This window comes from Mauremys mutica, chromosome 7 (genome assembly GCF_020497125.1).
Source record: "Mauremys mutica isolate MM-2020 ecotype Southern chromosome 7, ASM2049712v1, whole genome shotgun sequence".
In the NCBI taxonomy this organism is placed as follows: Eukaryota; Metazoa; Chordata; order Testudines; family Geoemydidae; genus Mauremys; species Mauremys mutica.
The window spans coordinates 111,177,045-111,197,286 of record NC_059078.1 but is presented as its reverse complement, the minus strand read 5'-3'; the positions used below and the strand labels follow the sequence as shown (position 1 = coordinate 111,197,286).

The following is a 20,242-nucleotide window of genomic DNA, read 5'->3' as shown; positions in this document are numbered from 1 at the left end:
TAGCAAGGACTGTAGAAGGAAGGCCTTAAAAATAATGAGTTATAAAGCCAAAAGGAAAAAAGTATGGCAAATATTTGGTTCAAAGAATAACAAATGAGATAAGGGGAAGTTTCTAAAAAGAAGGCCTTTGACTGATAGAGGTGACTGCAGATGGTTAAATCAAAGAAAGAAAAAAAAACCTGAATTAAAATAAGCCAACACAGCTCTTCCCCAACCCACACACCAGTGTTAAAGCCTGTGTGAACCCAAGTGCAACGGGAAAACTGTTGAACAGCAAGAAGGGCGGAGGGGGAAAGGCCTTGGAAGAAAGGGGGTTGTAAATTTTATCTGAATTAAGAGGGGAAATAAGGGTGAATAAGCAAATTGGTCAGTAATTCGCAATGACATCACCTGTTTATTAAAGGGTATAAAAAAGTAAACACTTAAACGGTTCATTGCTAATACCTGCCTGACCACATTGGAGCCAGCCAATAGGGGTCTAAGCATCCCTGGGTTTAGCCCGTTTGTAAGTGTCTTAATCAAATGCTTATAAATGTTTTGTTACTGTTTGAATGTAGTAAATTGCTTATTATGTAGGCTTTTGTTACAAAAACCTGACTCTGGTGTATACTATGGAGAGCTAACCTTAGTAGTTGCTGTCCTTCTGCTGTGACACTTAAGAGAACTCTCCTAAATGTCCTTGAAGGAGGTATTATAGAGGAAGGAGTATGTTATTTGTCCTTCACTGCTGTGGAGTTAACACTTTTGATTTGTTTATCAGAGTGAGATACTGTTTCCTTCTGACACCAGCACAGAAATGGCTTGTTCCCTCTTAAGCCTGTTGAATAATCTTTATAGGAATCTCAGAGATCATAAAATGTAAAAGCATTTGGGGTGTGCAGAGTAATTACAGCAGCTTATCTTGCTGTTCTGCCCTGAATTCAACCTTCGATATCATCAAGGGTAACTAATTTGTGGAGTAAACTTCCAAAGAAAGCAGGAGAAGCTAAAACTCTGCACCTATCCTAGAAGGAGTGAGCCAAGCACTTATTGAAATAAAAGGAACATTAATCATGCATCCGACGAAGTGGGTATTCACCCATGAAAGCTCATGCTCCAAAATGTCTGTTAGTCTATAAGGTGCCACAGGACTCTTTGCTGATTGATTAATCTAGTCAGGTAGTTGGACTAACTTAGATGGGCTACTGGACCTCTTCCCATTATAAAATGTTGCTAATATGTGGTATACTAACAGGACACTTACAGACATTATATAATTAACCCTCACAACAGCCTTGTGCATTGGTGAGTACTGTTGCACATATTTTGTACACAGGTAAGCTGAGGCTCAGAGAGACTGATTGGCCTAATATCAGTCCTGGGTTATATATATGGTATTATTATTAACTCAGGGAGTCTTGTATCCCAGACCCTGTTCTAACCACTTGACAACATTCCCTTCCTATACCTCTTCTCTAAAAATATGCTGGGCCAACAACACAAACACAATCCTCCCTTTATAAGTATTTTGTGTTATTCTCCAGCATTTTCCTTAATTGCTTCAAGCAGGACTGGATCTACCATATGTGAAAAACAGGCAGTCACACAGGGCTGCATGATATTAAGAGCGGCAATGCGATATGCAGATAACTGGAGGATAGCAGGACTTGGACACTTACTGGTTTTGTCAGAGCAAACCTGAGCCTGTTATTGACAGGCTGCAAAGGGCTCCGTAGCCAACTCTCCTGCACTGAAAGAACATGAAGGGGAAGGAATAAAAGGGAGAGTATTGATGAGCCTGGAGGATTCTCTCCCCTCCCCATAACCTCCTGACTTCAAGATTTTTAAAAACTTTAGTGTAAAATTGTCATTTAGGGCAGTGATGGCCCAACCTCATTACACAGGAGGGCCACATAAACCAAAGCACAACCTAGTGTGGGCCAAACAGATTCTACACATTTTAATAGGATTTAAAGTCACATATTTTAAGTTCAACTTGTTTCATGTGTATTTAGATAGGTTGTTTCTAGGTACAGTATTGTCTGTTTACACACTTGTGTAAACTAAAATGATGTAAACACGACGACACAATGCTTATGAATCATCCATTAGTGCATTTTCTTGAAGCAGACTCCGGGCCTTATGAAATGCTAGTCTGGTGGGTCACATGCGGCCCACAGGCCATAGGTTGGGCACCCCTGGTTTAGGGTACAGATATTGTGAATAACAATGGGAGACGTGTACATGGATCCAAGACAATATTTAGCCCTAATTTTGTAAGCAAAGCTATAGTCATCCCTGATGTGTCAGCTCATCCCTGCTAGCACTCATTGTCACATGTGTCAGCAAACCACTTAAACCTTGCTTTTACCTATTTAAAAAATAAAATTTTACCTGTGTCAAAATCAGCTGCATTTTTTTTTTATTAAAGCAGGACTTGAGTCTCTCAAACAGAAGGAATATCACAGATGCATGCTGTTCTTCGCTATTCATTTATATTTAATGCTCATCAGGAATTTGGGGCAAACTTCATCTGAGAGACTCATTAGTGACTTTATGTATGTGCTTCCCCAGCAATGATTTGAAAATGCGTCTCCTCAGGGCCAAGCAGATATCTTAAGATTAAAACTGTGAAACACTAGAGACCAAGGACACTTGTTGATAGAAATCTTAGCCGGGTGACATACTGATTGCAAACTGAGCCCTTTGGTCTTTTGACTGAATTTATAGTGTGCTAGCTGCAGCTGTTATTAAGCAGCTGGTTGTTAAACTGTGAAGTATTTTTCCTTTGAAAAATATTTCAATCATGCTACCCATAAGCAAAATTTGGACGTAATTTTTAGTAGATCTCTTTAGTAGATTCCACTCAACCCAGAACTCAGTCAATAGAATGGAAAGAGGCCGTATTGATCACCCTATGCAGAGTGTATGCTGAGATAAAGTTGTCCTGAAAGACTTATTAGTAGTGTGAGGGACTCGTGGTGGTGGTATAATGTGAAAGGGGTGCATTAGGCTAATATGGCTCTGATTTAAAAGAATTTCTGTTGTGGAACTAGATGGAACATTTTTTTGGGTTCCCTTTATTATTAGACCGATGTCCAGTAGTGTGACTTGGTAATAAACTGCTTCACTACTATCTTTTCTGTTTCAAAAGGGGTTTCAAGTTGTACAGTTCATGACCTGTGTGAAAAGACATGGGGCACATCTTCACTGGCAACATTCGGCAGCGCTTTAACGTAGCTTGTGTAGTTGCGGCACAGTGCTGGGAAGGAGCTCTCTCTTAAAAAAAACTCACCTCCATGAGGGGAATAGCTCCCAGCGCTTGGAGCGCGGCTCCCAGAGTTGGTGCACTGTCTACACTGGCACTTTGCAGTGTTGAAACTTGCAGGGCTCGGGGGGGGGGGTGTTTTTTCACACCCCCTGACAGATAAAGTTGCAGCACTGTAAAGTGCCAGTGCAGTCAAGCCCTTGGTCTCCTGTTCCTAGGGAGATAGGTGTCTGTTGTTGTTGTCAGAATCAAAGAGATGCACATGACTGAATGAGAATGGAAATGTAATCTGCTTCTTACCTCTACAGTTGGTCCCTCCAGGTTATGGAAGATTTTGGTACATCAGCATGGCAATGTGAGGAAGCTTTCAGAGCCATGACCCATGCTGTACTTTTTTGTGTACCTACAGAAGACTATTAGTGACTATGTTGTCAATAATTATTGTAATACTCAGCTCTTACCTAGCTCTTTATACCACAAAGCAGTGTACAGTGGTGAGCTAATTAGTTAAACTTGCACACTTAGTGAATACTTAAAATCCACCAACTTCTTCCCCTTTGAAGGGAGTGTTTCCCAAAAGGGAAGGTGCTCCACCTTGGGATTGTGCAAAAGATGAGATGGTGAGGTTGGATGGGGGACCACACACAGACTTCCCAGTTTTTCTCCAGAGGTTCAGCTTTCATTTAAAAAATAAACAAACCCCTGTTTCCATTGCCAAAGCAAACCTTTAAAATGTGAGGCATGTATAATGAATGAAGACACATCTGCCTGAGTTTGCAAAGAGCCTAAAATAGTGGTTCTGAGGTCTGATGACATTCACTTCAATAGGTGCTAAAATGGATACCAACTATGATACTTTAAATGTCAACAATGTTAACTATACTACAGCACATCAAAGCATATAAGAAAGGAGAGGAAGTATCATCATGTTAAGAAGCTATTAATGCACCAGCATTTTCCAAAGCACGTGTAAGAGTGGGACCCCTTGAACTAACTGGGGGACATAGAGATGTAAATTAAGATGTTTAATCCTTTAATAGCCCAGCACTTAGCAGGCTTGTAGCAGAGGTGCAGCTGGTTTCACGTTTCTGGATGGGGCTTAGTTTTTTAAAATTTGTAAACACCCATTTAAGAAATGGCCTATGACCAACTGCAGAGATAACACCTAAGGTCAATATCCATTTTATTAATAAAAAAGATATACCCCCTTTTTCAATAAAGGCAAAGACACTCCTTTCTACCAACCAAACTAGAAAACTTTTGAATCTACAACATCTTGGCAAAACACTTCCTTCCAAGAGCTGATTCCTGAGGTGATATTAACCTGGGATAATGAGGATCTTTGTTCATCTAGCTTTCTAGCAATAGTTGCATAAAGGTAATATTACACCTTTTAAAAACAGGCAAATGTGGTAGGTTGTCATTTTGAAATTTAATTCAGCACAATGGGTCAGTTCTGCTCTCCTTGATATTGGTGTAAATTGAGGAAGACTCCACTGAAGTTATTGGAGGTTCTCTGTTTACACCAACATGAATGGGTTCAGAATGTGACCATAAGTACAATAGGAAATGAAAAGTAGAAGAAAACACTAGCTCAGTAAGGGATGCAATTGTAAGGACATCCTACACTTTAAAAAAAAAAAGTTTTACCAATTATTTTTCTCGTATGAATCTGTTACTTTACATTTTGGTTAAAAATATATGAAAATTATGATATGTTCAGATGGTAACTTTTGGACATTGCCAATCTAATATTGCATCGTTATAGTGCAGTTTAACTCCTTGTTGTGTCCTTTTAAACTAAACTGTACTTAGCAGCTAGATCTCAGCTTATCTAAGGAAGGAACGTTCTACTGGTAAAACATTTATCAGGTTTGTTTTTGGTGTGAAATATTAGCATTTGGAATTATATCTGTCCATATGGTCATCTTCCAGCTATTACATGTAGGTTCATACCCTTTTCCTAGCATCAGGTTCTGGCTGAGTCGGCATGCACGAAGCTTCCATTCACTTGATATCAATGGGAGTAATATGGGCATGTTTCAGAGAGCAGAACTGGGTCAGAAATAGGGAGCCCAACTTAGAACTTAGGCTATGTCTACACTCACACTTTTGTCGGAAATTTTTTTGTCAGTCGGGGTGGGTGGGTGTGAAAAAAACACTCTCGTGACCGACATAAGTTTCACTGACAAAATCGCCAGTGTGGACAGTACTGTGTTGGCAGGAAATGCTCTCCTGCTGACATAGCTACCACCGCTCGTTGGGAGTGGCTTAATTATGCCCACAAGACAGCTCTCTCCTGTTGGCACAGAGCGGCTACATGGACACCTTACAGCGGCGCAGCTGCTGCGGTACAGCTGTTCCACTGTATGGTCTGTAGTGTAGAGATAGCCTTAGGCACTCTTGTTCAGGATCAATTGTCAATGCCCAGATGTGAAACTGGAGACCTCAGTTTACTAAGTATTACTGAGCATCTGCAATTCCCATTGACTTCAATGGGTGTTGGAGCTACTTGCCATCTCCCAAGGTTTTGGTCTTTATGGCCCTTTATGGATCCTCAATGATATTTACTCTAACTCCCATTGATTTCAATGGAAGTTAGGTGTCTAAATACCTTTTGAGGATCTGGGCAAATTTGACAAAAGGACTCCAGGATATATTCCGAGGGCATTGCTCTCTTGTGGTTTGTGGCGGTACAGTAACTCTGGTGACTTCACAGAAATAACTTCCTCAGAGAAGACTCTTTCCTTATGGATTTGATAATGTGTTTGGTACATAACATTACTTTGATCCATCCGCTCAGCGCTTACACACCAGAAAGTGTTAACAAGATTTTAGATCCAGATTGTGTCCTGCTGTGAATGGATATACTTGGTGTATATATAGGTATACTTGGTCCTGCCTCAGAGCAACTAGACGACCTCTAGAGGTATCTTCCAGCTCTACATTTGTATGATTCTGTGATATGCAAGAGGATGTGGGACAATGGCGGAAGGAGCCCTCCCATGTTCTGTGCCCCTTTGTTGTAGCCAGGCACAGTCCTGAGGTGACCAGAAAATAAAGTGTGAAGTAACCAGAGTTGCTCTCTCTCCGGCAGCTAATGGAACTGGTAGCAGTGTGGGCAGAGAGTGGGCTTTGTACCCATTGCAAGGATGGCTGGAGCTGCTGTTACAGTGTTCACTCCCTGAGAGCTCCAGGAGGAATTCTGGCTGACTCAGTTTCTCCTAGTGCTCCCACTACACCCCAGCCACTCCTCACCCTTGCTTGTGCAGCTCTGCCTTGTTGGTTTGAAAAAAGTTCTTATGAATCTCAGCATAAGGAAATCTTGCCATTTCTATTGTCAAACACTAGTTTATTTTCCCATGCATTCTTAACATTGTAAGCAAAACTGGCATTGTCTCACTATTATGCAATAAGGCAGTCTTTCTGCAGGCCAAAGTCCTGTTGACTTCAAACAGGCATGTGCACACACAAAGGCTAGACAGTTGAGCCATGCACATCGGTGATTTTAAAAAAGCTCTTTCCCTGCATTAGGTAATGCACATGGAAACATAGACGTAAGGTTGCTATAGACTACCTATGCTAAACAATGTCTCCAGATGTAGGGATTAAAAGCAATTGTAATTCTACAAAGACCTCAAACTGTGCCATTTTTCCATATCTCTCTCTCTCTTTTTTTTTATACAGTTCTCCTGTGCCAGGTGATGTCATAAAATTGGCTTCTTCCACTGATTCTTCCAAACAACTGTTAGCTGATTCTCTTCCTTGTGAAAATGTTGCTGCTCTGGGTGCTGCTGAGCTGACTGCAGCAAGGTACAGTAAGGGACTCATTACAGTCGTGGTGATGGAAAGCAACTGAAAACTTCCATGTGTCAGGGAGGGTACCAAGTACCAGCCACTGGTTTTGGGATAGGGGTATGTCTAGTGCATCCAGATGATATGCTGTTTCAGTGCCTCTTCTTGGCAGCCTGTCACTGAAGCGTCTGTAGAGTCTATGCCAGAATTTAAAGCTACCCCCCAAACAGAATCTGCAAGGAAAGGTGGCATATCCCTCCCCCGGGGCACAGCAATGGCTGGTAGAACAGACAGATGCAATTTATACCTTTATTAACCTTTTTTCTCAGCACAAGGTGAGTTGGCCCTTCGTGTTTAGACCTTTTCTCCTAATATTCCAGATTCTTTGCTGGAATGGTGCTGATAGTAACAAAGTTAATTATCTGGAGTGGATTGGAAATTCCAGTTTTTATTATATGCTGCCTTTTTAGTGATGTGACAGATTACTGTTGCTCTTACCTATATTGTTTGCAGTTGAACTTTCAAGAAAGGAAGGGCTGAGACATAGGAGTTCATGTTTGAAACTTTAAACAGTAGATGTAGTTTTAGGGTTAAATTTTCTTAAACATTTAAGTCATTTTCAAAAGTGGTTTAGGCCCTAAGGAATCTACAGCCAATGAATTTTAGGCTCCTAACTGCCTAATAGTTTTGAAAATGGGACTAAGAGCATGCCTATACTACAAAATTAAGTTGACCTGACTTACGTCGGCATACAGCCGCTGCAGTAATTTCATCGCTTGTGCGTGTCCTCACTTTGCTTCTTGTGTCAGCAGTGCGCCACTTCACCAGGAGTGCTTGCACCGATTGAGCTTTCAGTGTGGGGCATTGTGGGACAGCTTCTGAAAGCCAGCAACAATCAATATAAGCAATGCAGTGTCTGCACTGACACTGCATTGACGTAACTACATCGATCTTGGCTCTATACCTTGTGGAGGTGGAGTTAAGTCAGTGTAGCTCAGGGGTAGGCAAACTTTTTTGGCCCGAGGGCCACATTAGGGAGGAAAACTGTATGGAGGACCGGCTAGCCTGGCCCCCACTCCCTATCTGACCCCTCCCACTTCCCGTCCCCTCCCAGGACCGCCCCCCAACTGCCCCCGGGACCCCACCCCCTATCCAACCCTCCCTGCTCCCAGTCCTCTGACTGCCCCAACCCCTGTCCACACCCCTGCCCCCTGACAGGCCCCCCGGGACTCCCACTCTTATCCAACCCCCCCATTCCCTGACCGCCCCCAGAACCTCCACCCCATCCAACCGCCCCCTCCTCCCTGTCCCCTGACTGCCTCCTGGGACCCCCCGCCCCTTATCCACCCCCCCGGCCCCCTTACCATGTCGCCTAGAGCAGCATGTCTGGCAGGAGCGCACAGCCCCACCGCCCAGAGCGCTGCCCGCTGCTGCGGAGAAGTGGGGACAGCAGGGGAGGGGCCAGAGGCTAGCCTCCCTGGCCGGAAGCTCAAGGGCGAGGCAGGACGGTCCCGCAGGCTGGATGTGGCCCGCAGGCCATAGTTTGCCCACCTCTGGTGTAGTGGGTGTTAGTCAGCAGGAGTGAGTAGACACTTACATAGTTAGGTCGACATAAGCTGCCTTGCCTTTAGTGTAGACCAGGGGTTAGGCTCCTAAATCACATTGACATTTTGAAAATTTAACCTGTCTTTTTTTCCCTCTGCTATTTCAAATACTATATTACTTTAATTCACAATAGGGAGAATTGAGGTTGAAAAGAGGCAAGTTAAACAAAACTCTTCCTAACAACTTACGGGTAATTAGCATATATTTTTGGGGAGATAAGAATGAGAAGTTAGTGATTTCTACCTGCTGTCACTGCAAGGATCTTAATTAATATGCAGATTTCATGGATGGCTCCTTTACAAACGTAATTGGTTACTGTTTACACTGATGTAGGCTTCCTCATCATTATGATTCTGAATTTCTACCATAATGATGAGCCTGTTAGAAAGAGAATGAACTGTTAATGAGTAGAAGCTATGAGCTTCTTTCTGACAGCAGAGGAATAAGAAAGGGTTACAACATCAGTTTCAGCAGCATCTACAAATGCTGCCTTTGGGTGGATGTTTAGTTTGTGCTCCTACAGAGACAATCAGACAGATCTACAGTGCCAACTAGCTGTTATTTTAGAAAGAATTCAGGAAGAGCAATCTCCTGTGGTATCTTCATTATTATGAAAACCTCATGAACTCCTATAAGTCAGAGGTATGTCTGTCTTCCTCCCATGGATGCTAAGTTTAAGGTTAATTGTATCAAATAGAAGAAATAGTTTAATAAGATTTTGACATGGGGGGGGGTTACCATTTTTTGATGTTAGATAGATTTTTCTCATTTCTTCCCAGAAGTTACTGCCACAAACTTTTTCATGTTAACGTGATTTAATAGGAGTACCGTATTATTGCTTAATACTATAATTATTTGTGATTGCCTCAGTCTATGCTGGGTAGCTGTGCAAATTTTCTGCTGAGGAGTACAGTGTGTAGGGATCAGTTTAGTCTAGGCTAGACTTGATCTCTGTATAATGTCACTGTGGAAGGTGCAAGGATATCAGCAGTGATTCACTACACATTGTTGCAGGAGTTAACAAAATGGCAACTGGGGATAGAAGTATTTAGCATGAAACTAGAAATCCCTTCAATCCATTGCCAAAGTGCATTAAAAGGCAGGTGAGTAATACACTGAGCAATTAGAGTGAACCTGTAACCAGAGAACATTATTAAACTTAGTGTTCTTAAAAAATCACAGCACAGGTTGGTTCTTGTTGAGATTGATTGATAAGAAGAGAAAATAAGAACAATGATGAGTTTAGACATCAAAGCCAAGTTATATTCTTTGTACCTGTATCAGAGGGGGAGCTGTGTTAGTCTGGATCTGTAGAAAGCAACAAAGAGTCCTCTGGCACCTTATAGACTAACAGACGTATTGGAGCATAAGCCTTTGAGGGTGAATACCCACTTTGTCAGACGCATGTGGTCCACCCACGAAGGCTTATGCGCCAATACGTCTGTTAGTCTATAAGGTGCCACAGGACTCTTTGTTTCTTTGTACCTGTCTGCCTGTTATTCTTGGCAACATTCATTCCCTGCATCTGAAGAAGTGAGGTTTTTTACCCACGAAAGCTTATGCACAAATAAATCTGCTAGTGTTTAAGGTGCCACCAGACTCCTTGTTGTTTTCATTCCCTGCTATTTGCTAACAATATATTTGTCTTGCCTGGGCACTTGGCAGTGTCATGGCGATAGATCTGCTATAACTTCTGTGAATGTCACCTGTGAATGTCACTCCTGGAAGAAGAGTGTTCAAACTCAGTGTGGCTAGAGCTCCCTTCTTAAACTCCCATTCCAAACAAACAAAAGCAAGGCAGTAAAAATCTCATACTGGTATAAAACAAACAATATCATTAAAGTTAACTGGATTACTCTGGATTTAAAACTGGTGTAAATAAGATCAGAATCAGGTGCTTCTTGACCAAGGAGGATGTTTAAAACAACGGAGCAAAATGTTTGTTACATTTATCATTTAGTGGTGTCTCACCTTCTAACACCCTCTGTTATGCATAATTTATGCTTGTTTATTTAGCCGAACTGCTGTTGCTTTTGCAGCATTTTGTATAGAATTATTCCACAGTTGCTTTTTGATATTACTTTGAAAAGTTTTTTCAGTGCACGTACACACAGTATCTGCCTCCTATCCCTCATTATTCTGTTCAAAACTTAGTGTATTGCAAGACAGATGGCTCAGTGCTATTCCTCTTTAGCAGAAATCAAATCAAATTACAAAGCACCTTTTTGGGTTACTTATATATAGTTGCTTTTGCTTCCATGTGTATGTTTACTCATAAGGGATGTCTTAGAATTCAGATAGAGTGCACTTTGACAGGAAAAATAATGAAGCATATAAAGTAGGGGTCAGTTTGTGCTTAATGTCTTCCAGATGGCAGTGTGTAATATGAGATCAGATACTGTCCCTCCATCTGTCCAGTCAAGAAATTATATCTTTGTTTTGGTCCTTGAGAGCAGCTTTCTTCCCCACCCTCCTCCAGTGATAACATATTGATCAGAGAGCACACCACATGGTCTGGCCCATGTAAGTGGGTTTTATTTACCAGACCCATAGAGTAGTGTCTTAACACTAAATAGGTAATGAGTTCACCAACTGTTCTGCCAAGCCATTTCCATTTCAGACATAAAACAGCCCTCCTTCCCCCCCGCCAGTCCACATAAACATGCTGCATGAGAAAATAGTTTGGCTGTATTTACTAATCCAAGGGCAAACCTTCCCCCTGCTGTGAAGTGCAAAAGGTCTTTGTAGCAACAGTGCCACTGTGCATAGGGAAGGAAAGAATTTGGAGAGGCTGTGGAGCGGGCTGGGGAGGTCAGGGACATCCCCGGTATGGTACAGAGCCCAGAGAGACAGACCAAGGGATTTGATGCTATGAAGATCCTTTAGTCTTTTCTACCTATGAAAGAAAGCTGTGCCCTAGCCATTAAATTGGCGTGGCAGCTGCAGACCTGCATCGCTGTTGCTTCACAGCTTGAGGAGGAAAGTTCCTTCCCCCTTGGCATTTCCCAGCATCCAGCCCAGTTGCTCAAGCTGAGCAAGGGGAGAATAATGGATACAAAATCCACAGTAAGTATTTAAAAATAATTAAAAGGCAAGTGAGATTGGTGGAGCTCAGCTATGGGAGCTAGGAAATCGGTTGCTCTAAGCCAGGCTATGACTCGCTGTGAGGCCTCAGAAAAGATCAATTAATCTCTCTACCTCAGTTTTCTCATCTGCAAAGTAGGGATGTTAGTCAGGGGTGTTGTGTCAAATTGAGTTCCTGGTGTGGAAACTGACTCTGCATGTGAATCAGGCAACCGCGAGGGCATGAAATCTGAGTGACGGTCATCTGTGATGGTGGTATTCAAATATACTAAGGACAGCACTGTTATACAGGGAAGTGGGCATGGCCTAACTGCATAATATGCCTGCACAGCAAAGGCCTCTTGGGGATTGTTCCTCACTGCAATCTGTGCAAGAACAGGGGAATCTAGCAATAGAGGCTGTCAGGAAGTTTTGTTCAATTTTTTTTTTTTTTTTAACAAAAACCCCCCCAGAGTTTGAAAAACGTTTGTTTTCTGACGAGCTTGGCTCAGTAGGTTAATGATTGTGGAGGCAGGAGTTTAAGAAGCTCTGGGAGCTACAATGGACAGCTGGTGTCTCTGGAGGTGTTTTAGCTAGACCTAGTGGGCATGCTGCCAGTTTGCTTTGAGAATAAAACAGTTTCATACTGAATCATGTTTCAGTAATGACTGTTGAGTTCTAACGTCGGCACTGCAAATTTGGGGTTGTGAGCTGGTGTAGATGCTGCCTGAAAGTCAGAATTGCACCATGGTCAAACCAGAGGGTTGGGTGAACCTGCTTTACTTTAGACGCTGAAGGTATGTCTGTACTGCAGCTGGGTGTGAGCTCCAGTTTCACTCAGGTTAGCTTGCTAAATGCAGCAGTGTGGATATTGCAGCATGAGTGGTAGCTCAGGGCTAGCCACCCGAGTCCAAGACTGCGTGACTCCCGGGGTCCAAGCTCCCATGGCTCACCCGAACCGCCACCCATGCCACAGTGTCCACACTGTTGTGTTTAGCTTGGTAATTTGAGTGGAGGTAGCACAAGTCTGTATACCCAGGCTGGGAGGCTCGCTCCCAGCTGCAGTGTAGACAGACCCCGAGTTCAGTCACCCTGACATCATTGCTGCACGAGTGCAACAGCTAGTAATGTTAGACAGGTCTCACTTTGCACAGACCACATTCCCTCTGGCCCGAACCCAACTATGGGTGGTTCAACAAGTTACACAAGAAATGAATTGCACGCCCATGCTAGCAGCACTTCATCTCACTTCCACGTCCCGAATGATTATTTTGTCTGTATCGAAATCACTCTGGCATCATTTCCATAACCAATGAACAGAGCCCAATATAGTTACCAGCCCCACACAGTCATTGTGGGAATTTAGTCATGTTTTATATAACATTTTGAAAAATGCAAAGTGCTCTCTAAATGTGAAGTGTTTGAAAATTGTTTTTATCAACACGGCTTATGTCATAGCCCATACAAAGTAAACCATCCCTATTAAAAAATCAGTTTTGGCGGCTAGTCTCATTTTGAAACATGCATTAGAAATGACCGTAGACAAAATACGTTTCCATGGTAAATGTTTCTCTTTTATGTGCAGACTTGAAGGAATATTGGTGGGAGAGAATCAAAAAGTGAGTGAGTGAGAGGGAGAGAGAGAGAGAGAGGGAGAGAGTACTGTTGTAAGCAGCTCACTGGTGTGCCTTTTATTTCAGAATATTCTTGCAGTATTTCGGAGGGTGTACATGTATTAAAAAACACCCCATGAATCTTATGTATCTTTGGAGTGTTTCCTCCTTGTGTATTTGTTTCCTTTTGTGATGCTCTGTTTACACTCATAACAGATGTTTGATGCTCACTTATTTTTGGCAGTTTATTTTTTGCTTTTTGTATTTTCTTCTAGTTTTGGTGTGACCCTATATAGTCATACAAATGCTGTATATATTTGACATTATTACTATATAAGGAAAAAGGCCATTTTTAGCTAAGGGAAAAATAGTAAATGAAAAAAGAAATAGCTTGTTTCTTTCAAAATGTGAAACTTACTCCCAGAAGAGATCAAAGTGACTGCAGATCTCGCCACTTTAATACATATACACGCATGCATGTCAGGAGACTAGAGTGTCCTATAAGCCACCAAAGCAAGTTCTGCTTACCTAAAGAGAATAGTGTGAAATGATCTGTGTTGTTGCCCATGGCTTTTTACCTGGTTTCTGTCACTTAACTATAACCTGGTCTGGTTTGATCTGTACCAATAGTTGTTGTCTTACACTGGGTGTTTTCCTACAAGAAACATAATTACTTAAACTAAACTCCAGAAGATTTTTTTTATTCTGCATTAGAATAATCATTTGCAGACAAAGACAGAAAGAGTGTAGTTACTAAATGGTTTAAAATTATTAACAGATGGAAGGGAGCCTGTTCTGGAGAGACAGGATGGGTTAGGACAGCACTGCATGTAGCAGAAAGGAAGCCTATGAGCAAAGAGGGCAGGGGATTTTTATTTATGTTACAGCAGCATGTTCTGGCTAGTTGTATTGCTATTCATTTTATGAAGCCTGACAGCATTCTTTTTAATTTTTGCATTTGGTTAATGGTTTTGTTTTTACGATGCTGCAGATGCATTTGTCTGCTAAATGGTGGTCTTCTCTCTCCTTAACAGAACCTGCTGTGCAGGTTTTGCACATGCACTGCTTGTCCCTTCCTGAGTTTTGTAAGTTGCGAAGTTGAGACATCTGTTGCCAGGTGGGGTTTCATGGAGGTTGCTCTAGTTGAGGAGGAAGGCTGTCTCCCACATATCAGCAGAGCCCTGCAAATCTCTAGATATCTGCTTTATATCTGTGGGTATCCCCAGATGCAGATCTCTGCGGATCATGGATGGATGCAGATCCAAATTTTATATCAATCTGCAGATACACACTTTATATCCAGGGACATAGATATCTGTGGACCATGTTTGAGGATCAGATGTGGATGTTTGAGGATCAGATGTGGATGTCTACCCTGGCAATAGAGCGCTGGAGCCCTATGACTCTCGTCGAGGTGTGTTTTTGCAGCGCTGCAACTGAGGAGTTTCTGTGCACAAAGTGGCTTGGCAGCGTGTACACGTCTGCAGTATCCACAGAGGGCTACCTATCAGCATTCCAGTCACCTTTGCGTACATTCTTTTTGGATGCAAATGCTGGTGTTGACAGTGCAGTGGGTAAAAGCCTATTTCTGGAGGTATTACATATTGGACCGAGTATTTGAAAATATCCTAATTGAAAGCTTAATTCTTTCATGGTTTAAATGCAAGGCTCCCTTCCTCCCCACTGTAGATTTAAAAAAAAAAAAAAGACCATTTTGAAAAATGTGGACAGCTGGACAAAGATTGGCTCCATTATCACAACACTTATATTCTAAGGTGTTCAATGTTGTAACACGAGATTCCTGTTCTGATTGCTCGAAAATGGAATAAAGACAACAGTAATGTTTTGTCTCTGGCGTCATTCCTGTTTCTGCTGTTCTTAAATGTCCTTTATCTTTTTCACTGTACACTATCCTGTGGCTCATCATTTAAAAAAAAACAAAAAAACAACCCGACAAAACTGCAGCTGTTACTTATCCCCAGTATTTTTCCTGATATAGTCAGGAGAGGGCACTCTGTTACCAAAATGACTTTTTTGCCATCACCATCATCCTTGAAACACCACTGTTGGCTTTTTTTAAAATGTATTTTACCTATTTTGAAATTCATGAACTGAAATCTCATATGTATTCTAAACTCAACACTGTGAAACTTAGCAACATAGTGGCAGTTGCTTGGTATGAAAACAATACTGTAGATCTCTAACCCTAATGTTTTTATAGTGAGAATTCATTTAGTTCTGCAGCATATTGAAAGTTTCAAGAAAGAAATCTTTACTATTGTTTTTTAGGATTGGAAATGACAAACTGCTAAACTCTCAGCCTCTTGGGGGTGTTGTGGGGATTAATTATGGTTTGCAAAGTGATTTGAGATCATTGCATAAAGACACTATACAGCAGAACTGCCAAGTAGATAGTTAGTAGCTATTAGCTATTTATTTATTCTGGGCTCTCTCTATATGTTGGAAAAGAAAACATGGCAGACTCCTAACAAATCAGTCTGACAGTAAGCTAGTGTCTCAAGGGTAATTTGCAAATGTTGTTGAAAACTTCTTGGCATTGATTACATTTTGCAGAGGTTGTTATTTATAATAATTGAATTGTTTTACAGCACTTCCCAGCCTGGTAGCTGCAAAGAAGTTGAGAACCCTGTTACATCTGTTCCTGAGGATGCTTCTTTGGCTCCTACACCAGCCGATGATGTAGAATCATTTGCTCAAGACAGTGAGAGATTGGCAAAGGAAATAAAGAGGTATTGTGTAATGATGCGTTTTATCCAACTTCTGTCTTGGGTGTTCCCTGCTTCAGAATATATGCGATAATTTTGACATGTTTGTCCAGATATGAGTATCTGGTTGGTAGCTTTTGGAAAGAGGTACTCAACTATCTTGTTTTGCTCAGATATGCACTATTCACTAAGGCCAGGAGAGGGAGCTTGGATTGCATCATTGGTGATGGTTCTGATATTCCATATCCTTTTATATCTAGTGCTAGTGAATTGAGTTACTAAGCCAGATTTTGCATTTTGAAGTTGGATTCAAGAATTGCTTTTCTGATGAACTGTGTATGTTCAGGTCCAGGACAGGATAGTGGTTGTGCTTAGCATCATCCGGCATGAACTAGTAAGATATACCTGTCAGGATCTGGGGTGTAATTCAGTTCTGTGAGAGGTTATGTTACTGCTTGTCCTGTAACCCTGAATGCCTTAAAATGCTCTGCTGCTGGTCCTCCCTGTCTGGATGCTCCCAGCCAGGATACAAGCATGCACTGAGTGACTTTGTGTTGAGCAACCCTGGTTCAGCAACTCAGACTCCAACTCAGCCTGCTTGTCACACCACAGTCACACTCCGGTCTACACCAGCCTTGGTTCCTAATAGCCAAGTGATCCCCACCCCCGTGCTGATTTTCCCCAAAACCATCTACCCTGAATTGTCGAGCCCTCTCCTGGAACAGTCAGAGGAGTAATAAGATCCACTGCTCCTTTAAAGAGAGAAAAACACAGCAACTTATTGCTTTACCTGGAGTTACTTTAAATCACTTTAAATCAACTCAGTACTGTTTGACTTGTGATTTAAAAAAAAAGTTTATTTAATCCAAAAAGAGAGGTTTTAAGTGAGTACAAGTATAAGGGATGAAGTCAGCAATGGTTGCAAACAAATACAAGTGGAAAATGCTTTCTGGTGACTACAGTCTTGGATCAAGGTGAAATTCCGACCACACGTCCTCCCAGCAAGATGGCTGACCACCGTCGATCAGGATTGCCCAGAGTGTCCAAATTGCTTTGGTCCTTTGCCTTCTTAGGGAAGGATTACTTGGGGTTCTTTGCCCCTCTCTTTTATAGTCCAGTGAACTTTTGAAATGTAGCCTTCTCAAAGTTCAGTGGTCCTGCTGTGAGGGAAGATACCATGGAGTCTGATGGAGAAGGTTCATGATGGCTTCTACTCCCCCCCCCCCCCGGTGCTTTCTACAGTGCAAATTGATCCATCCCTGCAGTCTCTGATAGGCCAATGAGTGACCACTTGATTGTGACTGCCAATTGTCTGTGATTGCACCTGGATGGAGGCACCTTCTGTCTGGAAAAAAACTGCTTACTTACTCCTCAGACGTGTCTGGTTGAAACACATTTGAGTAACATCATACAGAGCAAATTCCTAACTTCATATATAATATTAGCACATGCATTTTATGATGATCTTAATAACTAGTGTTATTAGCTTTCATGTGATACTTGTACAAAATATGCCTTGAGGTGTCATTACCGTAGAGTTACAGCTATTGTCAGCGAAGGAGGAATTTAGCTCTACACATAGGAGAAACCCTTGGTATTGGTTTCGTGGAAGAAATGTCAATTTATCCCCATTTCCAGGTGAAAATAGTCCTCCTTAAATGTTCCCAAGCTGACCAAAGAGATTTGTATAAACTATGCACTAGTATTTGACAGACTGTTCGTGGCATTTTTGTCTCAGACCATCTATAAGCTGAATCCTCCCACCTCAAATCTTGTACATATGAGACATGCCCTTGGATATCCATGTTAGGTTCTCTAAATAACACCAATCAAGAGGTATGCAACAGCAGTGTGGGAGTGAAGGCATGCTCATATTAGGACATCTGTTAATGGAAAAACCACAACACAACTGAAAATATAAAGTGGACACACCCTGGACAATGTCTTCTTCCACCCACAGATTTAGATGGGAAGTTTGTGATGAGTACCATATGGATTATGAGAAACCACATACATCAGTATGCAGAAATGTCAAAAGATGCAGCTCTCAGCAGGAAAATTCTCTGAATCACAGATGAAAATGACTGCACATTATCACTGCAATATTCACACCTCGCTGATGAATGAAATAGGGACAGGAACCAGTGTGTATGCCACAGTATAGCAAATACCATTCACGGTACTAATATTCTGGGACATGTAGTGATGCATTAGGGCTTGTCTACACTGGCAAGTTTCTGCACAGTAAAGCAGCTTTTTGCTCTCAAACTGCAGACGTGTACACGCTGCCAAGCCACTTTGTGCACAGAAACTCCTCAGTAGCAGCGCTGCAAAAACGCACCTCGACGAGAGTCATAGGGCTCCAGCGCTCTATTGCCAGGGTAGACACTTGATTGCTTTCTCTGCTGTAATTGGCCTGCGGAGCTGTCCCATTATGTTCATTGTTTTGAACTCAGCTGCCCAGGAGACATGCCCCACCCCTTTCAAAGCTCCGTTTCTGACAGCTCTTGCGTGCTGTGCTGATCTGCTCCAGGACACAAAGCAAACCATTAATGTGGAATGCTGGTGCTGTTGAACACAGAAGCAGGTGTCTATGTGCATGTGTGTCTGAGAGAGAGAGATTGCTGTGCAGAGAGCCCAGGAAGGGCGGGGGCTGAAGTTGGGGTTTCCCCCTGCCTCAGGACTGGTTGCTTCCTGCCACTGTCTGAACTTACAAGACAGCATGCTGACACACCTTCTGTCCCCCAAAACACACTGTCTCTCTCCCCCACTCCATACGCGCACACACTCCCTCCGCCCCACTTCAGTTGAAAAGCAGCCAGTAATGTAGTAGGATGTCCATGGAACAATGGGATTGGGAAACCTGCATCATGTGACGCTACGCCTGCCCCATGAGGCATTACAAACCCTTCCGAAAGCACCCTGCAGCCAGTTGCACAGTGGGATAGCTCCCACAATGCACCGCTCTCTTTGGCATTGCAAGAGCTGCTAATGTGGATGCGCTCCAGCATCACAAGTAGCACAGTGTGGACACGCAACAGCGGTTTAATTCTGGCATTTTAATAAAAGTGGTATAACTTGTGGTGCAGAAACTTGCCAGTGTAGACATACCCTTAATGTTTGAAGCTAGTTGTCTGCTCCTGGTGTAAAGTTGACATTGCTGCACTTGAGCAGTGATGGGTGGTGATTGTTCCTATTGTTGTGATTTTCCCCTTTAGTTTTTTTTTTAAGATGTGTTTGTTCCATTTATGTGTGTGTGAGAGTGATCATTTCTGCTATCTGTCTTAAACTGTGTCCACTGATCTGATCTGAATGTGAAGATTCAACCTGCAGTAGCATATGGGATAGGATGGGCCTTCTGTTTAATGATGATCCACCATGATACTGTATTGGACCACTTTTTTTTCTTTTGAACCTCTCAAGACACAAAATTCCGAAAGTTGAAGGAAAGAAAGAAAAAGGTTCTTAAATGAGATAGCATAGCCAGCAGGAGTGCAGAGATCTGTGAACTTTGTGGAGAATTGTCTGAGTAAAGGATGCCACATTCGTTTTCTATAAAATAAAGCTTTTTCCATATTAGGTGGATAAACTTTTTAACTAAAAATATTGTGTATAAATCTTGGCATCTATTTGTAATCTGTTGACTTACATAGCCTCTCAGTATATGTCTACACTGCAATAAAAGACCAGTGGCATGGCCGCGGCTGAGAATTCCTGTATTTTTGTGTTGTCTTAAGGAGCCAGCATAAGAAACTAGTTTTAACTATCAGTTTGTTTTGTACTGCCCTAGACTCCAGTGAGATCATGAGGAGCTAGTGAAATTTTCAGTCAAGCCTTAAACCGAGCAAAACTCAGAGAGCTTAAGGTTTAATTACAAACCAGAAACATGGGCTATTTTTCAGAGATGCTCGCTGCATTTTTAACCTAATGGCAAGCCTGGGTTGAGTTTCAACTGAATGTGGACTGTAGTTTGGATCATAGTGGCAGGCCAGGCACAGATTGGATGATTGCTTATTATATATCCCAAATCAGGCAAATATAGTGGCTTCACTTAACATTTTTGAGTTCATCACAGCTCCCAACTCAAAGAGAAACTCAGGATACAAAGCTACATGCGTAGGGAAGAGCAGGTGTTGCAGTGAAAGGAAACCTAAAAAAAAAGCAAGCGATCTTTCCTTCAACTCTGATAGTGC

The 20,242-nt window shown here is 42.1% G+C and overlaps 1 protein-coding gene across 7 annotated transcripts in view; it reads left to right on the top strand.

Moving 5' to 3' along the window:
- The window catches only part of TACC2 (transforming acidic coiled-coil containing protein 2), a 150,351-nt gene that overhangs the window by 19,116 nt on the left and 110,993 nt on the right, over positions 1–20,242 (top strand). For all 7 annotated transcript variants that reach the window (XM_045024287.1, XM_045024284.1, XM_045024286.1 and 4 more), the window contains exons 3-4: positions 6,935–7,060; positions 15,933–16,073. In XM_045024287.1, coding sequence (XP_044880222.1) covers positions 6,935–7,060; positions 15,933–16,073 — 267 coding nt within the window. The remainder of the gene's footprint in view (positions 1–6,934; positions 7,061–15,932; positions 16,074–20,242) is intronic.